The following is a 24,087-nucleotide window of genomic DNA, read 5'->3' on the forward strand; positions in this document are numbered from 1 at the left end:
CCCAAGAGTTCAGCCTGAAAATTACTATTTTGACGCTTTCAAAATATCTGGGAAGTGTTTTGATAAACTATATTATTTTTTATGCAACTATCACTACTGCACTTCTTACTAGTGTCTTTGAATTTCTAACTACTTATTGTTCACTTTTCTTATTTGGGGTTCACAGTTTAACTTCTTGACCCACATCCTGTAAAAGTTTACAATGATAAAAAGGTGGTAATCCCATGTTGTAGTTATAAAATTGGTTAAATGCATTAGGAACGTTTATCCAGGAGAAAATGATACGGCTCTGCAGAAAATTCTATAAGCAAAGATATTTAGACAAGTGCTACATCAGAAGTAGCACCATATGTTCCCAAACTCCAGCATGAAAGACAAAATGCCTGTAAAATGAAAAGCAATGAATGTTTTCCAAAAGCTACCACCCTGAGAACTTAAAAATATGCACTCATTTCAAGTACCAAATAATCAGACCAATCTAATGATGAAGGAGATAATTAAAAGACTAACAGGTTGCTAAATTGTGCTCAGGACACACAACCTGGCGTTTTGCTCTCATTTATAAGTAAGATTAAAATAGTAAGAGTACCAATGTCTCTTTAATCTCTGCGCAGTTTTGAAACATTCGATTGCACTCAGACCGCATTTCATCATAAGAAGTGCCATTAAAAACTCACTACTTAGCATGGCAGGAAGCTGCTATAATTACAGTAACTTTCTACTCATAACAAGAACTGTTACTGTAGTCCTGTCATCACATATCACCCACTGGAAATGTTTAGGCTGTCATTATTGAACGTCAAAGCCTGATTCCCCACTGAGTATACATTACTATGGAGGTTTAAAATCCTGGATTGAATTCTGATTGGTGCCATTCATAAACATTTTTAGAAATGACTCTGTTCCAGTTACTTTGTACAGGAAACCTCCACCTTCTGGCAGACAGCAAGAACCTCTAACCAGTCTTTCCTCAAACACAGCCACTGATTCATGTGACTTTGTAAACATTTCAGACCGCAGTATTTGATAGATAGCAGCAGCAACCACCTAGCTGCTAGAAATGAGTCTACCAGCATTCAGCCAAAAAAATCTCAAAATACACTAGTTCACCGAGTTGTTATCATCCACATCTGCCAAGTCACAGGGATGTTCAGACAGAGACTCGTCATGGAGATTTATATCTGCTAAGTACTTACTTCCCCTCCTCCCTAGCATATTCACAAGATGCCACACTATTGATCGATACCAAGGGCCAAATGACCATCTTGCCAAAATAATGGTTCTTTTTTTTTTTTTTTTTTTTAGCATATAAGAGCTTTTACTTTTAAATTTTATTCTGATGAAAGATTGATTTTGACTCATTTTGACTGTATCAGTTAGCAAACTGAATTCCTCAGCTGATAGCAGACCACGCCTCTGTTTCATATCAGCATCTTGATTTTCCAAATGAAAACAACTACAGCTACACAACAATTTGGCAGCATTAAAAAAAGGCCACAAGAAACAAGACAGAAAAATATAGCTTCCTCTAGTGAAGCTATCACAGCACTTCCAAGTTTGGATTCATTGTAAATCACCTTCTCTATTGCAAGGACACTTTTACCCATCCCTGTAAATGCAAAAGGTACATTAACATCTTTTAATATGCCTGCTGCGCACATACAAAAATAATTAAAGACAGCTTTGCTCCCCACTGGCCAGTTTAGCATAATTCAGGAAATTCAGGAAGGAAGGAAACACTGCTTTAAAAGTTGATTTTGAAAGGAAACACATTGAAAATGTTTTTATCAAGCTAATTGTTCATGAAGGTGTTTTCTAGGTGTGCAAATAACCTCAGCCCCAGTTTTTACACCACAGTCAAAACAGACTTAAGAAAAAAGCACTTAGAAAAGCCAGATGATGCAAGAAATAACCAGTAGCTAAACCTCAGAAAACCTGGATTTAAGGTTTAGTTAGTGACTGATTAATCTTATTCAGATTAAACATTTGTTTAGCTCATGGTTCTTCATACACAAGATGATGATCACAGTATTTGCTTCGCTCGTAAATTTTTTTGAGAACTACTGATAAAAAGCTTTAAGTAATAACCTGGCACTACCACCAGGAGTATGCATTTTCTCAAGTTAACAGCACATCCATAGCTCTTTATATACATCAAGGTCTCAACTTCACAAAGCCATGTTTTCCTGACTTTGTGCAACCAGTAGCTTGGCTATAATCAAGGAAGCATTCATGCATGTAAATCAGTGCGAGTTCCGCCACACACTGACACTGTCCCGGTCAACACGAGAGATCTCCAGGACTAGAACTGCCAGTTACTCCAGCTCCAGCTGAAAAGCGGAAGGAAGCTCTCTAGTCAGGGCTGCATGACTGTTAGGAGATAAAGCAAGACTGCTGCACAAGCCTCTGCAGGCTCACACTCCACAGGTAGAAGCTGGAGCAAGGCGAGGACCTTCTGATGGCTTTCCACAGCAACAAAGGGAGCAAAGAAAACCAGCTATGTCCTCCTCTCCTCTAGCTCCCTTGGCTGGTACCACCACTGCTGGTATCAGAGACTTGCTTTGGACCTTTCAGAAGCTCACAGGACTCTCTGAAGCACAGAAGCAGGCTTACACAGCCCAAACCAAAGCAAAAGCTTTTTGCCAACAGATTGGGCCTGAAAAGAACAGACATACTGCAACAGCAATTTCCAGAAGATGCTTCTGTGTCATTAGTCTGACTAACAACATGTTACCGATTCAGTCTTTCCCTCTGCCAGATGTTCATGAATTCAGCAAAATTCAAACATACCACAGACACACAAAATAGGTATCATTGAACATTTATTTTGGTGGCTTTCAGATCTGATACATACTTGGGTTTGGGTTTTCCAGAGTTTGTCTTTGGTTTTGATGGTTAAGTTTTCTGCACAATACACAATAAAAAAACATATGTTCACAAGCAAGATAACAGAATACAAGATCTGATGACACCGCTGCAGCGATGCCATACCAGAAGGTGAAGGAAGCCACCTGAACAGTGAGGAGCACACTTTGGTTTTGAGGAAGGCAGAGGATGCTCCGATCTCTCTGAGAATACTCCCCACCCTGCCAGAACACGCATTAGCATACTTGCATGCAATGAAATTGATACCAAGCCTTCTCTGACTAGCTATCACTAAAATCTCACAACTCCACACAGTCAGCCTCTAGCCCAGCTGACTGGTTTGCAGCTACCAGGCCACATCTTGCATGGTATGGAGGATAAGCACCAACAGAGCTGAAAGCAGACAGGCTCACAGATGAAAGCTTAGTCAGCATCACGCCAAGCCAAGATCTACGATCTCATCCACCCCTGGAACTCCACAGATCTGCAGCTGGCTTGAGCCCCGAATTAGAAATACATTTGGATTGATAAAGGGATGGGTATACATGCAGAAAGAGAACTGGACCTGCAATCCGTAGGTCAAAGAGCTACTTCTGATTTACACCATTAAACCAGAGAAATCTATTTTTGCTGCAATATGTTTCTCTACATATGCAACAAATGTCTCTGGTTGTGGCTAAAATTGAGAACATTCTCAGCTTTATCCTCTCCAGATTCCCGATAAGACTTCTGAAGCAGTGAAGAAACCATCTCTCAAAGAACCTTTCCCACTGTGTTTCACCAGATATGATGGGACACAAAATTAGTACTTAGTAATTACCATATCAACAGTCATGCTAGTTAGATGAGTAAACCAACTGGCTGGTTTATTCATCATCTAACTAGCATGACTATCCACACTCCTGAGGCATCTGAATACTATCCTGATGGGTAAGACACAGACCAGTGAGGCTCAGTGTTCAGAATTAAGATGCCTCTGTTTCCCTGGGAAACAGAATTTCCTAATAAACAGAATACAAACTTATCTGGATTTTTCTCACTCTGGGCAGTAAAAAAAAATCTACTAATCCCTTTACTCTTCCATTACGGATCCTTTCCCACGAGTTTCAAGAGCCTCATGCTTCCTATGCATCATAATGCATTTCTGAGCAGTGCTGCTAAAACAAATAACTTCAAACTTAAAAAGATTTTTGGGGTATTAAAAGCACTTAATCAAAAATGTTAAATTTGAGTGTGTCACCTGACTATCTTTGCAGTCAACACCCTGTTTCTCCTGTAACAGGGACAACGAATAACCAAAGCTCTCACATTAGGTTTAAGAGACACGTAGGATTAATATCTATCATCAATTTACTGGAAAATACATCTGCTAAGTGCACCTCTACCAAACACAAAGGAGACAGAGCCAAGGTCTGCTACATTTGAAGTACAGATGTTTCCGTATTGATAAATTCGACAGGTATTTTGCTCTCAAAGCAAACAGAAATTCTCATTCATTCTTCACTCATCATTCAAATATCCATTTTCCAAGCTGATATTGGAATCAACTCTGTCAATTCTGTTAGTTAAAACCATAAAGTAAAAACTCCATCAAGCAACAGAGGTGGAATAGAATATGTTGCTCAGGAAACCGACTTAGCTTCAGTGCTGGAAGTACATATTTCCAGGTGGCAGTTGGTAAGTGTTGACTTGTCATTTAAGTACAATACACTTGGCTTGATTTGGATTGTTGCCGAGTTTTCACGAAAGAGGGTCAAGCAAGTCTTTTTTGTGCCACATCTCTTTTTGGACTTCCCCAAGTATCTTTTCAGTACTCCATGGGTCTACAACCAGATGTACTTGCAGTAGTGTGACCAATACAAGGAGTGAGCACCATCCAACTCATTCTTGGCAAAACCAGAATGATACAGTGTCTTGAGAGTACCAACTCTGAGATCCACAATTCCAAGACAGTCTGATCAGCCACTTCTGTGCTGTCAGGAAATCTAGCAATTCATTTTTATCAGTCTAAATACAACTTTTTGGAACACCCCAAAAGGTTAAGAAATCTTTCCATTTTATTACATTCACTGAGAAGGTAAAATATGCAAATACCAACGCTTTAATACTAAAATTAGGATTTAATAGGTTCAGGATGCTTTTGCCCTCCTAGTTCTCCAAAATATTCGCACATGTTATGGCTGCAGGCAGTCAAAATGTAGCATTCGGCATTATTGATCGGAGTGTAGACCAGGTATCAAGTTCCAACAAGAAGGAATAAATCAAAAAGTTCTTAGCACCTGTACCTGGAGGAGACACAGATTCTGGTATCTTCTGCTCTTTAGTTAAGACTGCAGAGCCTTTGGTCTTGGTGGTTGGAGAGCTGGTTAGGAAAAAAAACATTGTTGGAACACTTTGGTTTCATGTTTCCTTTATGGGCCTAATGATAGTGGAAAAAACCTAAAATTCAAAATTCAACTTCAGGTTACAAAAAATTAAAAAACGGACACAGGCAAGCAACATGAATGGTAATAACAACCAAGTGACTTCATTCACAGCACTGCAAAAGCATGGATATTTAAGCATCTTGCTTCTGTCTCTGGGCATCTAATTTCTGTGCAAGTTGGGTGCCAATGAGGAGTGAAGTGCTCAAATATTTCCAAGGCTCTAAGCCAATTTTCAGGTTCTACCTCAAGCATTCATATGCTTGTGCCTGATTTATTTGGCTGCCTTCAGTGAAATGTTCTTTTTCTCTCTCATAATCAAACAGTATTTTGAGAGACCCATCTTAATGTCATTGGTAATATTTTCAGACCACAAAAAAACTGAGATGGATTTTTAACATCATTAAGATTCATTCACTGTAAAACAAAAATAGACTCAGAAACCAAGAGGGGATGCAGGTCACCTATCAATGCTTTTTCTCCAGGCTTATCTGAACTGCACATAAATGTGAGCTACACAGTGACATCAGCCCTGTAAACTTGGCAAAAAGCATATTTTTTTTTTCCTTTGAATCCAAGCTACAAGTACATGCTCCATAAGCCCACAGCAAACGTTTATCAAGGCAAATTTTCACAATTCACAGAAACTTAAAGAGATGCAGTGAAAGCAATCTAGTGAGTTTTGAGGTCAAAGATTTGAAGGAGGCATCTCACTACTGATCAAATTAGAGAAGTTGGCTATTACAGGCATAATAGCTCTGGAATAACTCGGGTAACCTTGAGGAAGTAGTGAAATGGAGACCTTTAAAAGACACTCAATATTGTTGCTTACCACATGGCTCACTGTGCTTTTTCAGCTCTAACGTATCTTTTACTCTTAACCCTGCTTGAACACTACTGTGTTTGATTAATCTAAATAACCATTTAAATTATTATACGGAGTTTTAAAAATCAGTATTAAAAACCTTGTCACCATTTTTCCCCCCCTCTGTAACCTGACATAATATTCAGTGCAAAGTTTACACAAGTCATGCAAATAAAAAATAAGCACGTACTTGCTGAAGTATACAGGTGCACAACTGCTGGCTTCTTCCTCTCCCCAAGAATGTACATAAACAATGTAAATATGCCAGACGTTTTATAGCAGAATGACAAGTTGAACTAAGACTATTTGTTATTCACAGTCTTCACATAACTGTTCATCTTTAAAGACAGCCTAGCTCAAGATAGCAGCTTTCCCATTCACAATCAATAATTTGCAAACATTTTCATGCTGTGTACCAAATGCTCATGGACAGATCTCAAATCATGATCCTGACTCTTCTGTGTATTTTGCAGAATGAAAAAGCACAAGGAAAAAAATACACTAAAACATTAAACGTGCACAGACTAGTACCATCAGTGTATTTATTCTTTTAAAGACAAATTTGGTATATATCCTTTCCCCTCCATGTTACACTTGGTGTAATTAATTTCCTCTGAAACAGATTACTGTTATTACTGTTACAGTATATCTTGCTGGTTTTCAGTCCCACTGTCCAGGGCCTCTCCCAGGTTAATCCTTCCCTCTTCTCATTTCATCTGGTATCTTTCTGTTATGACACTGTCTGAAAATACCATCAGTGATCACATTTCAAAAGAACTTTAAATAGTACAAAGAGGGTAAAGAGAGAAGGGTGAATTTTTCTCCTCACTTACTTAAATACGCTTTTATATTTCATGATTGTGAGTGCCCCACAGATTCCTGAAGATTCTTAATTCATGTATGTAAAGGATTCGGAGAACATTACTAAAACCCTTCACATTACTTCAACTTTGCACTAACAGTGTAGACGGCATTGTTAAGTTCTTGAGGAATATTTCAAGTCACAGCTGGAGAGCAAGCATGTGGAAAAATTGCATCCATATACAAAGGAACAGTGACCAAAAGAACCACCTCACAGCAACCAGAAATTGCCACACTGGACCAGACCAATTAGTGTTTTAACTTTCCCCGCCACCCCACCCCCAAACTGGGATCAGGGCCAGCTGTTTTAGAGAGTGACACACAAAACCTTTTGCCATTAACAGCACTGGAACGACACACCGGAGTGAAATTCACCATCATTTTCTATTACTTAGAAGCTGATGTTCACCTTAGACCAAATGAGTGAGACCTCTTCCCCCAAACACCAGGGATTCCCTTATCTTTCATTGTGTATTATCCAAAGGAACATATGATACTTCTCAGGACTTTAACTGTTGTTGGGCTCTGTGCCATTTCACAGCAATGAGGGTCTGGCTAAATCTGCTAGTGTTGCTTAAGAGTTTAGTTACAACTGAGCATCCTATTAAAATACTTCTCCAAATTCCATGGTACACTGCTCTGTCCCTTTTTCTTTACTAAGGCTTAACGCTGCAGTTGTCTGCAGACAGACAAGAACACTGATGCTTACACAGTAGACTATTCTACAGATTCAGGCATACGGTTGTGTTAAAACAGATCATACCACAAGCACTGTATAACTTGGGTTTAATCTTTCACGAGTATGGATATGGTATATTAAGATGTACTTCTTTCTGCATTAAGCAAAATTCAAAGCTCAGCGTTTCATTCCTAGCTGATTCTCTTAAGAGAGCCCACCCTTTTAACTATTCAAGAAGCACATGCAGACAAGATTTATATCAAGATCATGACTTGAAGATAACTCTCAGTCCTCTCTCAGTAACTATATATCTGTGTATATGACAATAAGACCTAAGATAAGCTGTGCTTCAGTCTGCTAATTAAGACATGACTTACTGGCTCAGAAGCCGATGAATTTTCATTGCTAGAGTCATTTTCGTATGTACAAAAAGCTTTATTATACCTCATTAAATACCTTATAATTTGGAATGCCTCACTGTCCTTGACTCCTGTCAAAATCTATGCACTTTGTGTGTGAACAGTAGTACAAAATTTTAACCCCATGCTATATTGACTGCTACACTCTTCCCTAATTGTCTAACCAATTCAGCTCCAGTCCCTGCACAACCTGCAGCAACACTCCATTGTTAACTTCCTAATAAATAAAGAAACAAACAAATAACAATTAAAAAATCTCATTAATAGATAGAACAGAAGAGACGGGATACTGATTAACATACAAAATATATACCCTACAAGTTCTTAAACAAGCAGCAATTACCAAGAGTTATTGTAGTATTCTAACTCTGCATTATGACTGCCAGAGTTCAGAGGATTTCACAATCACTGTAATATTTCTAAAAACATATTTTACTATTATAAAATCTAACACTAACTCAGAAAGCTGTGCAAAGGACTATGTTACATGAGGTCCTGTCCTCAGGTTAAAGGTACTCTTGCTAGACAAGGCTTTAACGTAAGGACTCTCTACTCCAGCACTAAAAACCAGAGTAAAATAAAAATCTGCCCACATACCTGAGGCAGGCAACACTAACAGTCGTGCCAGCTCCTGATGAGCTCTCAGAGGTAAAGGCAAGCATCTTGCATCTTGACCCAATATGAAAAATAAATAAGCTTCTCTATTGTGTACATATCAAAACAAACTCCCACTCACTACTCAGAAAATACATTCTTTTAAAAAACATATGATTAAATAAACAAAACAAAAGAAAAATCAGTATGACAGATCCATCCCAGATGTAACACTATTAAAGTCAAGGGATGCACACAACTGCTGGCTTGCAGAGTGTTTGTCAAGACACCATCAATAATGGCACTGTGATACATTGTTAGCCTTTCACTTCTAGAGGTCTGTGGTCAAACGTCAGTGGAGTTCCAACACTCAAAACAAGAGATAGGGCCACACATCTCAAATTAATCTGCCAGCCAGCATGGCTACTAACCTCCACTTCATACTGGTTAAATGTTTGGAAGGGCACCGTTCACAGGTCTGCAGGGAGAGTTACTGCATGGGCTGTATCACCACTTCTGTGTGACTGTGGTACGTCACACGAACTGGGGGATGAGTAACCAACTCACTGGCAGAAGCATTACAGTCAGCACCAATCCCCTCCCATCTTACTAACACACACACTCATTACAGACTAACACAGACTTCATTCTAAAAGATACATGGCACACTGGTGATGGTTTAAAGGCAATATATCTATATTCCCTACTTTGATTCTTGCTTCCATCAAAGAAAGACTGAATTAGCATCAAGTCCTTGCTGCAAAACAAAGTCATCTGTGCAGCAGGACAGCAAACTTAAGAGAAAAAGGAAAAAGTACAAAGCTTGAAAAGCAGAAAAAACTTCACAGAAAAAATACGACAAATTAAAGTAGTGACTTCATAGAAAGCACTGTGTATCACACGTGGCTGTGGTGTGTTCATAGTCCTTGTAACAAGGAAGGGTGTTCAGCTGAATCCCTCCTGTACTTCCCACCGTAACATGGAGTGCCACTGCCCGTCTAGCACCAAACAAGACCGAGATAGAAGCAAACCTCTGCGATCAGCACCAGTTTGTTTGCCACTTTGATCACCCACTGAACTTTTCAGTAATCAAGAGGGCTGGAACATCCATACCACCCTTTGAAACTAAAGTTTCTTTATAAGGAGAGGCGTCACTCTTTTCCATTAACGTATCAGCAGTTTTGTTGGGAGGATTATTATAAAACATTCAAACCAAAACTGGCTTTGTCAGTGCCATTGAAGATATCCAAGCATGAACTCTTCCCAAAAGCTATATAACATGAGTTTCTAGTAGGTTCATTGTTTTGATATTACAAGCTACGTTTTCAACCTGAAAAATTCCTCCACAAAGAATGAATTTGGTAATAAATGCAGCATGCTCTAGTCACACACATATTCACATATCATGCCCCAGTTCTCTCAGTGTGTAACAGCTAAAACTAATTTACAAGTTTGACATACAAAAAAAATCAGTTGAAAAACTCCAGCTGACAAAGTTTCAGAGCTCTACACTTTAAAAAAATACATTTCCGAAATAAATAGTAGACTACTTCATACAGGCAAGCAAAAAATTCTCTCAGCCCTGTAGCCTTTGTTTATACAGCAACAGGTTACTCTCAAGAGCAACTAATGCTGTACCAGGCTCCCAACAGCAGACACACAGTGCTGGGTGCCATCAGGAAAGCTCAAGTCACACACAAAGTATTGTACACCGCTATTAATGACAGGCAAATTATTTCCATTTCAACTTTAAGAAACACATAAGCAAACCTACATTGAACCATGACATCATTTCACTATTTGGCCAGCACGATGTGAGCTATTTCCACAGAGAGGGTATCAGTTAACCCAGTAACACTATTACAAGTTTTTTTCTCTCTGAAGTCATACTGCAGTCTCCTCTTTTTACTCAGCACAGTATTTTCTGATTTTGTTTTCCTTATAAGAAGCACATTTATAGCAAAAGTTGTTCAGAATTTAAGCTGAGTCTCCATTTAGCCTACAAATACCTTTGTTCATGCAGAGAAGTGCTGTTGCATTTGTTCTGTAAGGATCCTCACACCTCCAGCAGTATATATAGTGTTAGTCAGCAGTTTTACTTCTCTTCATTAATAACCTCAGCAGGAAGCGAAAAGCACATACGAAAGCCTTCTGATACTTGCCTTTCACACAGAAGTCAAAGCCCAGAGTAAAATAAAGGGCTTCTTAAAATAGAAAGTTTACAATAAATTGCTTAGAATAAAAAACACCACTTAGATTGCAAATGCTGAAAGCACATCATTTACGTAGAGGCACTTATACCGCCCATTATTTCTGTCAGAGTTAAACTGCCATGTATTATTCTAGGTTGCATAAACGTTCTCTTTAAAATGTTTTTACTGTCGGTATTTTCCCTTCTAATTTCAGCAATCTTTCTATCCCATATACCTCTGTGCTCATTACCCAGAACGTTTAGGTGTCTGATCACAGCAAATGATGATTGTGTTTTATTTGGTTAGATCCTTTAAAATGAAATACATGTTTTTAATTAACAAACATCAAGCCAAACGTAGCGCTCGCATCCCATTTTCTGTCACTCCAAAGGTTGAGGATACTCATTTCAGAAAAATATGCAGAAGAACCCTGAAGTTTCGGGGTTTTTTAAAGCTTTATAAATCTTATAAACAAAAGCTGCCGTGTCATACAAGAGAAAAAATACCAAGATCAAACCTTTGAGCATAGAAAATGAGAAGAATTGGGAAAGGAAATGTTACCCCCTCATCTTTTATTCCTTCAGCTCTGCCTATGGACCAAAGACAGCTCTGGACTAAAGCAATTTCCCGCATACCTCATGACAGCTTAAAATATGCATGAGGCCCAAATGATTAATGCATATACCATATCCTGTAAAGCAGACTACAACTACACATCATATTTCTGATAGCATCGTAATATTATACTGTAGCTGCTTTACCTTTAGCTGAAGAGTTTGTCAGAAACCTGCAAATGCTCTGACTCTGTTCCCTGTGTCTTTACATACAGTCGACGTTGTGGTATAGAGAACTGTACACTACCAAACGCATTGCTTTCCTGTGGTCATGCAAGTGCTGACAAGACCAGAACCCCGGGTAAATGGGACCTGTTAGCAGCATATGGAAGCTCTCATTTCAACAGGAACAGCTAGGCTGTTCAAAAATGTGCTTCCTAAATAGGAACAGCAATTTCAGGTAGACAGTGCTGTACTTTTTAGAATGAGGTTTGACATGCAGAGGAATACCTTCTCCTCTCAGACCTGATTCAGGGTCCAGTTAAGACCAAGGAAGATGGGCCAGGCTTATACTGAGTCTGGTAGGTTCTGATTACATAGTTAAAACTTATTATTTTATTCTTGTATTTACAAAGTAGACAAAAAAGATGTTAGTCTTTGCTATTCATCCTTTAAGATCACAAACACTTCACTCCTGCTGCTCAAATGACAGTTCACAAGTACTGCAATAAGATTACAAGTGCCCTGCAAAACAGCCACACAAATGTGCAGTCAAACATCCGCTTAGCTAGATATATTCCAAATCTGCAAATAAAGTAGGTTCCACCAACATGATATAGTATACTTACTACATGATTTTGGGATAAAGAATGGAAAATAGCGCTCCAGGTTTCCGTGCCACTTTCTAACCCACGTTTTCACAATTTCACCATTCCTTGCAACAGATACAAAAGATCAGGATTTTCATTGCAGCTCAATGCACAGTCCCCCATCTATACTCAGTTGGCAGGTTCATGTATACATGTCTACACAGAACATGCAAATTAAGATTTAGACATTACTTTCACAACAATAACAAGTGGTAAGGATCAGCACTTTTACCACTTCCACATTAACTGCTCTTCTCCACAACTTCACAGTAGCTGACAAAAACATAACACAAAAACCCAAAACAATTCAGCCTTGCTGTGAAGACCAAGTATTTTCATGAAGTTTAAGGCCTCTTCCTCAGTGCAAAGCTGTCAGGAGTTTTACCAAGTTTACCAAGCTCAGATGAATGTCAGAATTAAACCTCATGCTTGCATCAAATTATATAAATATGAAAGAAGAGAGGTTTGACAACTCACTGGTGAGAGAAGTCCTTCTGCAGAAATGATTATATAAAGCACAGGAGAGGCAAAGCTCCGAGCAGAGTCAATAAACAGACTCCCAAATCACCAGCTGCCCTCTCCAGCATTTTGTGGCCCGAGTCCAAATTGTAGATAGCTGAAATACTCTGCACAAAGGACACCAGTCAACTCAGGTTTCAAGTAACAACTGCTTTCGCTGCACTGTTAATAATATGGCAGAACTCTTAACAAGACTATTTGGACAAAAAAAAAAAAAAAACAAAAACCAAAAAAACCGCATCAGAAAGCTCACCATGTTGGGAGCAGAATAAAAACATATCTTTGCGCATGAGTTTTAAAAATACATACTCAAAACGTTAGATCACCTTTCTACATAACCTACAAAATTACTTTCTACATAATCCACGTAATGTCTGGATGATGAACATCATGAGTGCAAGAAAGAAGCCACATTTAGGAAGTGTGGTTCTGTACTTCACACTGCTTACAGCCAGGTCAATTTTAAACAGAAAGAACTGAATGGAGAAAGAAATACAGTATTTAATGGAAGATTTTTAAGACTGACTTTCATAACTTATGCATCACACATCTTCATGCAGTTGTCATACACTCATCTTCTTAATCATTTCAAAATCATTAAAAGAGAAGTCCCTACACTTACCACTTTGGGGTTCATCAGCCCTGTCAGGTATATGCATTCCACTGAAAGTAATCTGAATTTGCTCCTACAGAGCAGGCTGTCTTAACTGAAGGCATTCTATAAGTTAGTCACAATAGGTAAATGAGAGCGTGATGTGATAAATGATGAGGACAGCAGCCGGCACAGAGCTCACTGTCTCCTCCACCTCATAAGCAGATCCAACTACAAGTGGTCAGTTCCACCAATGTCAACACAACTTCTCACAGCTGCTTACAAAATGGAAACACATAAACTCCATCCAACACAATTTACTAAGGCAAAATCATCGCTTTCCACAGAGTTTGATATCAAATCTAGGAGTACAGCTCTGAGAAATGAGTTTTCAACTACAATGCTGATTTCCTTCATGAAAATACCTCAAAAGCATACAGAGGAAACAAAACAGACTACAGAAATTCTGCTAAGTCTGTAAAAAACTACTTCTGTAGCACAGTAGAATGTCTGAACTTTGGTTTTAGCAATTGCATTTGCAGTATTTCATTCATTTCAACAGTTGTAGACGCTTGTCTTTCAAAATAACAGAAGACTTAAATTGTGACCATCTTGAAAAGAAGTACTTAATCTCTATCAGTGAGGATAAACAGCTCTTAAAAGCCAGGCATGTTTATTGGGTATCTTTCTAAAATGCAGCAATAACACCACACAAAAAAACCCTTAAGATCTCCTTTAATTTTTAATTTGTTATAATTAAACACATGCAAACTCAAGGCTTTGAAAGGCTTTAAGAGCTATGGGATTCATTTATATTGCACCCAGCTCTTCATCTGAGATCTTTCCCAAAGTTTATGGAAAGGGATATAAGAAGCCTTTCATCAACAAACAGGAAATTTTAAAATCTTTAAAGCTACTGACAGGGTAGATTAGGGAGGTGGAAATGAGATTGGAGACACCTCCATTCTGCTGACTCAGATACAGGTAGGACAAGAAGCATATGCAATTTCTCTCTGATGTAAACAGAAATCTACCCAAGGACAAACAGTTCACACCTACCAAGCACACAGCAGGATCAAAGCCAAGAGTTGCTTCTTGATACCCAACACCAACACTCATGATGTACTTTGCCTCTACTTTTTTAATCCACCCAACACCCACTGGATGGACAAACAGGTATACTCCGATTAAACTGCTTGCTAAAGGAATAATGCTGACTCCAGACTTGTTACCTTTCCTTTCACATGAAACATTATTACTCCTTTTCTAGAAACAGTTGAAATAGCACTGAAACTACCTTAGTAATTTTCAAAGTGAGTTTTCTCTAAATATATTGACCCACCATTCATTCCGTTGTATATACTTCTGTGGTGAGGTGACAGGTCATCTGTTACTTGTCTCCTGAGGGTACCTTCTCTGCTGCCTCCACTGAGATGTTTGAGATGCTCTGGGCTCCCTCCATAGTGTTGTTTGAGATGCTCAGGGCTCGTACCCCTCACTTTGTGGAGATGTTCCGTACTTCCACTCGGCGTGTGCTTTTGAAGATGATCTGGGCTGCCACTGCTGTGCTTTTGATGCTCAGGGCTACTACCAGGCCTCTGCTTTTGAAAGTGTTCAGGGCTACTGCTCAAAACGTGCTTTGGGATAGTTTCTGGACTGCTGCTGCTGTGCTTTTGTTGTTCAGGTGCTTTGACAATGGTTTTGTGATGTTCCGGACTCGGTCCTTTCAGGTGATGATCAGGACTGCCAGAACTCCTAGGCTTCTGCAGGTGCTCTGGGCTGATACTCCTGTGTTTCTGATGCTCAGGGCTTCCTTCACCACGAGCTTTTTGAAGATGTTCTGGACTTGTACTTGGATGATGTTTATGGTGGTCTGGACTGTCTGTACTTCCCGTGCTAGAAGTACTACTCCCATCACCGACATCTCTTATGTAAGTACTCGTCGCAGTTAACTGGCACAGGCTGATTTGGCTGTCAATAGAGCTCCGGCTGCCTGCTCCGCCACTTTTCTCCTCATCCAGCAACACACACAATTCCTTCAGCTCCAGGTTCTCCTTAACCACTTCTTCTTGCCTCACTTCCAGTTCTTTCAGCTTTTGCAAGTATAAAGCAACCTCTTTGTGCATAACACTAGCACTGTATCTGCCCAGTCTCTGCCATTCACGGGACACCTTCTTGCCTTTCTGCCTGTCATCATCCAGAAAGCAGCAAAGGTCTCTCAGTTCCTGGTTATCTTCTTGCAGCTTCTGGTTGATATCCTTTAAAAGAAAGATTATCATGACAGAGAAGTGTCTAAAAGAATTAACATTATACCGTTATGCAAGCCAGTGGATGGTACTGCTATAAACCCACCATCTGAGCACTCAAGTGAGACATAAATAATTGTGTCGGTAGATCTGGCATATTATAACAGCATCATGCTTCAAACAAACAACGCTGCTGTCCAGTAAAAAGTGACTATAACATGGAGCTAATCTTGAAGGGTTCAAAGACTAACTTCTGATACGGCATAAAAGTTTCAGGTGCTTAATTAATTTCATGCTAAATATCAGAATAATATAGCTCCAAAACTAGGCAAAGGTCATCTGTGCTCTCATGATGATCTCATTCCCTTGAGAAACATCCACCTGTGAGTTATTGCTGAATAAAACTGCAAGGTACACCAGAAATTGTAATCCCACTTAAAATAATTATTAACATTTATACTTTCTATTCCCTAAAGCACATTCACATATAAAGATGAACATATTAAAGATTTTTAAAATCTGAGTTTTGTTTGATTTTGTTTCAATTTACATAAAAGAACCTTGTCAGTCATCACTTAATCAGAATTGCTTCAACTACTCTGAAATAAAATAATCTGTCTTAATAGATTTTTCACTTCTAAGAAAACAAAGCAGATGATTCCATGCCCTTCTCTAAGTGAGGAACAGTCTGAAGCAAAAATGTTCAAGCAATTACTATAGCAGAATAATATGCCAAAGAAAACTTGTTCAATATTTCATCCTCCTAATTTTACTAAACTGGCTTGCAACCATATTTATCTTTCTCCCATCTAAATATTCATTCCTTTTTAAGTATGAAACTAGAAGTAGAGATCAGCCACTACTGTTAAAAATTTTGCCTTATGGAAAGACCATTTTAGCACTGTTTCTTGAGAAAAGGAAGCTTTTGCAGCTCCACTGGATTTGTGTGCATGCATGCACGCACAAGTTTACCCGATCTTTGTTTCAAAATAACTTTGAACTTGACCACTGTCAACCTATCTTTGAGAAAGGAAAAATCTCAACGAGGCTACGAGGTACCCTTAGCTGGTGAGACATACTTAAAATGATCCCATGGTGGAATACAAAAGGTTGTGGGAGCCCACAGCTCATCAGTCAGAAGCAGGAGGCACCCATCCACCAAAACCAAGGGCAGCTGGCCATTCTTACGCATGGACCGGTTATTTCACACAAGACAAAGAAGGTAGATGACCAGGCACAGGGCTCAAAACCTCATTCTCCCAAACTCCTTTTAAAATTTCCAGCAGAGACATCTGAACAAAAGGTGGAAGTTAAACAGCACTTCAGGGATTCAGAATGGAAAGAGGAATTTGCACTCCTTCCTACACATCTTGGCGTGTTGTGTTACTTATCTGGAAGATGCATAAATCTGTATGATGTCACAACACCTTTGCATATAACTGGGAGAAAGATTCTGTTGTTGTAATGCAAGTTACATTTAAAATGTAAGCTTTATTCTTACTGAAGTACTATCATGGATGGCTCTTTTTCACCCCCAGACACCACATACAGACAAAAAGAGGGAGGGAACACACACACTCATACTCTGCAGAACAGGAAAACTTGGAACACAGGAACAGTGTTCCCCCACATGCTATTTATTTTATGCTATGCTATTATTAAGGACACTTTCTCAATAATTTAGTTGTTTAAAGCTGTTCTACAAATTAAGAACGCCCTTCTAATGTACTCTCACGTAGTACATTAGCTGATTGTTTGTATCTCTAAGCCTACACTGCATCTGTCTCCTCGCCTTCCCTCCAACCTCATCTCACTGAAGGAATTCCCTAAAAACAATGTCCTTTCTCGAAGCAACAAGACAGAAACTGTTTTGCAGTCATGCCTACTTTAAGGTAACTTTCTAGATCTGCAATACACATGTACATGCTACATTAGGGTACTTATCTGTAAATAGTCACACTATCTTCCCAATTCTCAGAACTGGGAGGGAAACACTAGGAACCATGCTTCTCATAAAAGGAAGAGTAAAGAAGGGATAAGTCATTACAGACTTGGTCTGCCTCTGACTGCAGTCTGCACAAGCACACAATCGAAAATGGTTTGACTGGAAATAGGTTAACAGACGTCTTTTTCAGACAATAAACTAGGCATTGGCTCTAATCGTTCCAAAACCGAGCCCAAGGGTTTGCCATCACCTGCATCCTGGAAATGACCAACTCTCTCCAGCAGCCTACCAGCCTGCCCGACAGATTATTATGTCACCTTAAAATAGTGACAGAAAACAGCGTAAGCTACACCAAACCTTTTGAATGTAGTGTGCTCTGCACACTGTTCTTTCACGTGCACTTCTGACAGAACCGTTTAATCTCATCAAAACCCATGAAGTCTAACACAACGGTGACAAGACTTAGGTGTTTTTATCAGCCCAAAGCACACTGGGGCAGAGCACAAACTGGCTGTGCTCCACAGCCTGCTGAATAGCTGGCCGTCTCTTAACCGGACACTAGATTTTTAAGCAGGATCGAATGCTATTCTTTCCAGTCCTTGTTCACTTTTCACGCGATTCCCGGTAACAGCTCCTCCCAGATCATCCACCTGATGAGATTGTTGCTGGCAGGACGGGCGGGGGACGCGGCAGAAACTTCAGGGGTCCCACCCTGCCCACCCCGCTACCTTCAAGCCTCGGATTTCGCCGAGGTGGAGCTGGAGGCGGCGGTTCACCTCGCGGATGAGGTTGCTGTGGTCCAGCATCGCGCTCATCTTCTCGGCCTCGGCGCGGCGGAGGCTGCGGATCAGCTCCTCCTTGCTCCACTTGAGCAGCTCCTCGTCCGACACCTTGGACAAGTCCTCGGCCGGCGCCGCCCCGCAACTTTCCGCCGCCACTTTGGCCATGGTGGCGGCGCGGCAGCCCGGGGACCACAGCCCTCCCGGGGCCGCCCCGCCGTGCGCAGGGGAGCGGGCAAGGCCGGGGCCCGCGGGCGGCTGCTGCGGGAGGCCGGGGGTGCCCCCGGCTCCAGCGCTGGCGGCGGCCGGGCCGGCCGGGGGGTTACCGGGGACCAATCACTTCTGGCCCCCGGCAGCGGATCCTGGAAAAAAAGAGGAAGAGGAGGAAAGGGTGTGGAGGAAGCCGGGCCACAGTCTGGGGAGCAAACTTCCCCCGCCGAGAAGAAAAAAAAAAAAAATGAAAAATGAAAAAAGACCAAGACAAAGGAAACGCCAGGGAGCCCGGCTCCTTCAACAGGTCGGCGGTAGCAGGGTGCGCCTCGTCCCCCGCGCCGCGCCGGGGCTGCCGGGCGCGCTGCCTCTCACGGTAATCGCCGCCCCTGTGCTGCGGGCTGCCGGCGCGCCGCGCGGGGCGGAGGATGCCGAGCCCCGAGCCAGCGCACCATGGCGGGGGCAGGGCGGGCCGGGCCCCGCCGCAGCGGCGGGAGCCGAGCGGGGCGGCGGGAGCGGGGCGGCGGGAGCGGGGCGGGCGCTGCCGGCGCCAGTGGCGGGCGCGGGGCGGCTGGCGGCTTTTCACCGGGGCGCGCGCCACGTGCGGGCCCGCGCGGGCGGCGGGGGGGCGAGGGGCGGCGCGGGCCCCGCGCGGCTCGCGGGCGCCACCTGCCGCGCGCTGCCCGCCGGGGGCCGCCCGGGGCCCGGCCCCGCACGTACGTACGGGTCCCCCCGCCGCGGCCCAGGGTGCCGCCGGGGCTGCCGCGGGCGCACCTGCGTGCAGCACGGCTGGCTGCGGCCCCCCGGCCCCGCCGCCCCGGCCCCGCCTCAGGCCGCACTTCCCTGAGCGGCTTCACCGCTGGCAACGAGGGTACAACGGGCGGCCGCCGCGGCCCAGAGGGACCCCCGGGCGGCTGGGCGGGGGCACGGGGCAGCACCGAACGCGGCCCCGCCGCCGCCCCGCACTCGCGGGGAGAATGGTTGAGCTCAGCAGAGCCCTAATCAGGCGGAACGCGGCACGGCTCCTGACAGCAACTCCGCACCCCGGCTGAAGGTTGCGTGCCGTGAAACGAGCTCCCCGCGGAATTACACCCGGGATATTTGTATTTCTTCCTTGAGAATGTTCAGTCACGGTGTGGCAAGAGGCTTACATTTCCCAATTTGCTAAGAGATACAAAGCCTCTACATAAATCTGCCTTGCAGATGATTTGAAAATGAAACTTGATAATCCATTCATGCTGCTTACAAAGAAAGATGACATATCTCAGTGGCAGAAGTGGATGAACTGAAACTATTAGGTGAATAATTGGTTGAGTTCCCATTTTCAAATCGTCTAGTTCCCCCTGAACAATCCCCTGCAGGCAGAGGAGTGTGCCTCACGTAATAGGCCCTTACTACCTCCAATTTCACAATTTTGTAGTTACTTAGCATTAAAGATGATTCCTGATTCTTGAGGGGAAAATTTCAAGTACTTAGTATCGGCACTGGCAGATGACGAGGTTGTAGCCCCACGACCAGGGCTGGCTCTGCAGAAGGCAGCTGCAGAACATGCGCCCTGCCCACCCCACCATGGCAGTCCCAGCTGTCTCTCTCCGCATCTGGCTGCCTCGGGTGACTCTCTGCCCTGCCTGCTGGAAGACCAGCCAATGCCACAGACCAGAGTAGCCAAGGATTATTTTCTGCTTTGGTCCTATTTAAAAACAGCCACAAGAACAGTTGAATATACCTCTGTTCTTATTCCTGATCTTCTCCTTGAACTATCAGCTGTCACTTGATCATAATAAAAGTTCTCCTGCTCCTATCCATCTTGGGCTACACTTTGCATTTTCACCATGCCAGCAAGTCCTACATGTCTTCCCTGCCCAAGCACGGTTCAGAGATGTTCTTTCAGCCAATCCATTTTTCATGTACCTCCAGTTCCCAGCAACATGCCAGACCCTCTGCTTCCATCCAGCTGGGTCCCAGCATGACCCAGCAAGGGCAGCCCCAGAAGCCCAGACCAGCCTCCCGTTGTAACAGTGACTTGCCAAAGTCCTGGCATGGGAATCACATTGGAGCTGCTACAATGGGTGCAGGCTGCTACTCAGGAGACAGGAGAATTACCCACCACCCCTACTACAACTAGTACCTGTGCCGCAGAGTGAAGCGCAAAAGGATGGGCATGTTTGCTGAGCTGCATCATGAACCCTGAAGTCCATCACTGTCAACAAGAGTTTCAGCAACGCATGGAGCTCTGCCGTCATGAAATCCCATTTTCACATCAGCACTAAGTATTGTGTGAAAATTTTATTTTCTCTGAAAGCTCTGTCACTCCCAAATCCTCTGAAATTTTTTCCACTGTAAAGAACAAAGCTTTAGATAAAAGCATCTGACCAGCCACAGCAAAAATACAGTAAAAGGCCATGAAAAGGAGCTGTCATCTTTTATGCCCAAATATATTCCATTTTAATGCAACTAAAAAAGAATAGCTTGGGGGAAAGGCAGCAATAAATAAAGGCTTTTCTTATTCTTCTAATTCAGCAGTATATTAATTGAAAGGTTACATGATGTTAGATTTTTACAGGTTCAATTCTATTTTTTTCCATGAAACAAACAGTTGACTGAAAAATATCTGAAATTTTTTAATCCAAAAGCCTCAAGAAAGAACGTTCACCTGTCTCAACTCAACATTAACGACATTTTCCAGGAGTAGCATTTCATAGCTTTTGATCACGGGGTGCCATGGACAGCACGGATCCAAGATGAACAGCTTCAGGGAACACTGCGTTCCCCACAAATATGAAACACCTCCACATTCATGTCTTCAGGAGGCACAGCTTTATTGTATAGACACAAAATGCGAACGGAGAATTCATGAGGTATGACCATTAGAAATAGTTTAACAAAGTCAAACTTCAAAAGTTTGGGCCAAATGTAGCTCTAGTTAATGGAACCAAAAACCTATCAAGTGAAACTAATCTGGAATGTTTCTATAAGGAGAGGATCTAATTTCACATTCACTCACGCTTGTGTAACAAGATCAAAATGGGAGTGGGAAGTGCGACATAATTATTCCCATCTCCTGGCAATTTTTAAACTTTACTTGCAGATAGTCCACCTTATTGCTCAAATGCTGAGTACTTCCCTACGCCTGGGCTGTCAGCATCACCAGTGATGACAATTGCCCCCAAACACCTTTCACATTAAAGCTGATTTTTTGCAATACTGTCTTCCTCCCCTGAATAATTCTCATTCACAGGCTGAAGCGGAGAGACCAGGCAACTGAGCTTGAGGATTGCAGTGCTGTGATTGCTGCAGCCTCTGTCCAGCGACAAGGGGGATGGCAGTCCCCCTTCCTTTCAGTTCTTCCACACAGTGCACCAAATGCTAGCAGCAATGTGGACCCGCATCCAATTAAATCTCTGTATTTTTTTGCCAACTCTGTAACATTTTCATTGCCGTGTTGTGCTCACCCCTGGATATGCAGATACGCAGCCATTGTTGCTGGCAAATTCTCTTACAAGTCCTTGAGGGCTAGCACTGGCTTTTCATTGCCACTTGCACACTATCTAGTGCTTCAAGTCTCTGATCACTGGGCAGAGTCACTAAGCATTATTATAACCATAATAATTATACAGTGATTTTAAAAACACTTTTGGACATTTCCAATGAGGCCCTAAAGCTGTTCAACAGCTCTCTGCCAAAAATGTGTCACAGCAAATGAATACTTTCATAGCCGTCATTTTACGCAAAGATGGCTAAACTGTTTTGGTTCAGATTTTCCAAAAATACTTTTCAGAAGAGTTCAGGCTTGAAAAATGTCACTCCCAAATTGGAAGGAAGTGGAAAAAGCTTTAAAAATGATAAGTTCAAGTAATTTTAGTTATGGTTGCTTCTAGATGTTCTACCCATCATTCATGTGTCTGTAGCTGACACCCAACACAGCATCACCCACACTGGCTGCTCTCTAATCCTAGCCTGTTAGTTCTCCCCTGGCTCATCACCCGTCCCTAGGCAGAGCTCCATACCTTCCCACTGCTAACAAAATAACCCATGACTCCCCCTGCTCACCTTCCCATCCTGTCCTTCCTAAAAAGGCTCTATCCATCCATGGCAGCACCCCACTCATGTGAGCTATCCCACCACTGCCTCCATGATCCCGATAAGACCATAGCCCTGCAACTGCACACAGACCTCTAATCCCTCTGGTTTGTTCCCCATGCTGCCTGTATTGGCGTACAGGCATTTCAAAGAGGCACCCAGTTGTGCTGATTTTCCAGGAAAAGCGGGAGAGCTTCCTTTGCAATGCTGTCCTCTTGGCACCTCATCATTTAAGTGCGTATGCTTTAGGAGGACACCCATCAATCCTGTGTATTATTTCTGATGTCTCTCTTGTCCACATCACGCTGCATCCCTTGCTTACCAGTCTGGTCCCCTATTTCCTTATTTGGCTGTTTGTCACCAGCTCTCTCCTGTCCATTCCTAGATTAAAGTTTTCACTGGGTGAATCCTATCTCTTCCTAACAGTCCTTAACACTCAAAGATGGTCCTGTGGCCATAAAAGCCAAACCCCAGCTGCCAACACCAGCTGTGCAAGCATTCATTGACCACAGGATCCATCCTCCCCTCCTCAAGCTCTTCCACCATCACAGACTTCTTCATTTTCCAACCTGAAAAGCACAGACCCTTGCTGCCCCTCCTTTATTCACTATACCAGCATAAATTAGACTAATGCATTCACATAAAAATATTTTACAATACAATATAGAGCAACTTTTCCTAACAGAGTCTCATACCATGTTCATAGAGTGTTAGTACATATAAAAATTAATAGACTGATATTAGGCAGGCCATATATTTTCTACTTCATTGCATACCCACTTCCAAGGAATATTACAGGTAATGCCATCTAGCTAAAGCTTGCCAGAAACAAAATCCTTTGTTACAGACACCTTCGTATTCAATATATTTATTAACAGATAGAAATGTCATCTTTTCCTCCTGACTTTATGACAGGTAAAAGTAAACAGCCAACTCTGAACAAACCCAAACTTCATTATGTTCACAATCCAATGTGAACTATACTCACATTCTCTGGCTTAAACCCATTGCTTAGGAATGTTTTATTTATACTGTATCTCTTAATAAAACTGTAACAGGTATAGATACACCAGCACACTTTTCAATTTTAAAATTGAGACTAAGGACAGTATGTTATGTGAAAGGGAAAGTAACTCATAACGTTGGTTGGTTTTCCAAAGCTCTTGTGCCCACGTGCCCTGGGCATTTCAGAATGCCTCAGAATGCCTCTCACCGTTCTCTGCTTTGACAGGGTTTCACTTGTGAACTCCCTCCCAAGCAACACTGCCCACCAAGCACTACACCACAGCAAAGCTGACGCACCAGTAACAGCTGCAGAAAGTGAAAAATGAGCAGAAATAGCAGACTGCAGACCCCTAGGACAAGGCTGGCTACATGCAGGCACATTGTGAGATT

At 42.1% G+C, this 24,087-nt stretch overlaps 1 protein-coding gene across 9 annotated transcripts in view; it reads right to left on the reverse strand.

Moving 5' to 3' along the window:
- Positions 1-23,501, reverse strand: part of CCDC85A (coiled-coil domain containing 85A) — a 196,177-nt gene extending 172,676 nt beyond the window's left edge. For 4 of the 9 annotated variants that reach the window (XR_008824881.1, XR_008824882.1, XR_008824880.1 and 1 more), the window contains exons 1-2: positions 18,352-23,497; positions 14,775-15,690 (exon numbers count right to left, since the gene is read on the reverse strand). Coding sequence is in view for 5 of the 9 variants with exons in the window: in XM_056357091.1 (XP_056213066.1) it covers positions 14,775-15,690; positions 18,352-18,570 (1,135 nt within the window). In the remaining 4 variants the exon portion in view is untranslated. Of the gene's footprint in view, positions 1-2,825; positions 5,228-14,774; positions 15,691-18,351 lie in introns of those variants that run through there. The other 5 variants (XM_056357092.1, XR_008824883.1, XM_056357087.1 and 2 more) reach the window with 5 other exon arrangements.
- Between the last annotated feature and the right edge of the window lie 586 nt (positions 23,502-24,087).

Source organism: Falco biarmicus, chromosome 12 (assembly GCF_023638135.1).
Source record: "Falco biarmicus isolate bFalBia1 chromosome 12, bFalBia1.pri, whole genome shotgun sequence".
Classification (NCBI taxonomy): Eukaryota; Metazoa; Chordata; class Aves; order Falconiformes; family Falconidae; genus Falco; species Falco biarmicus.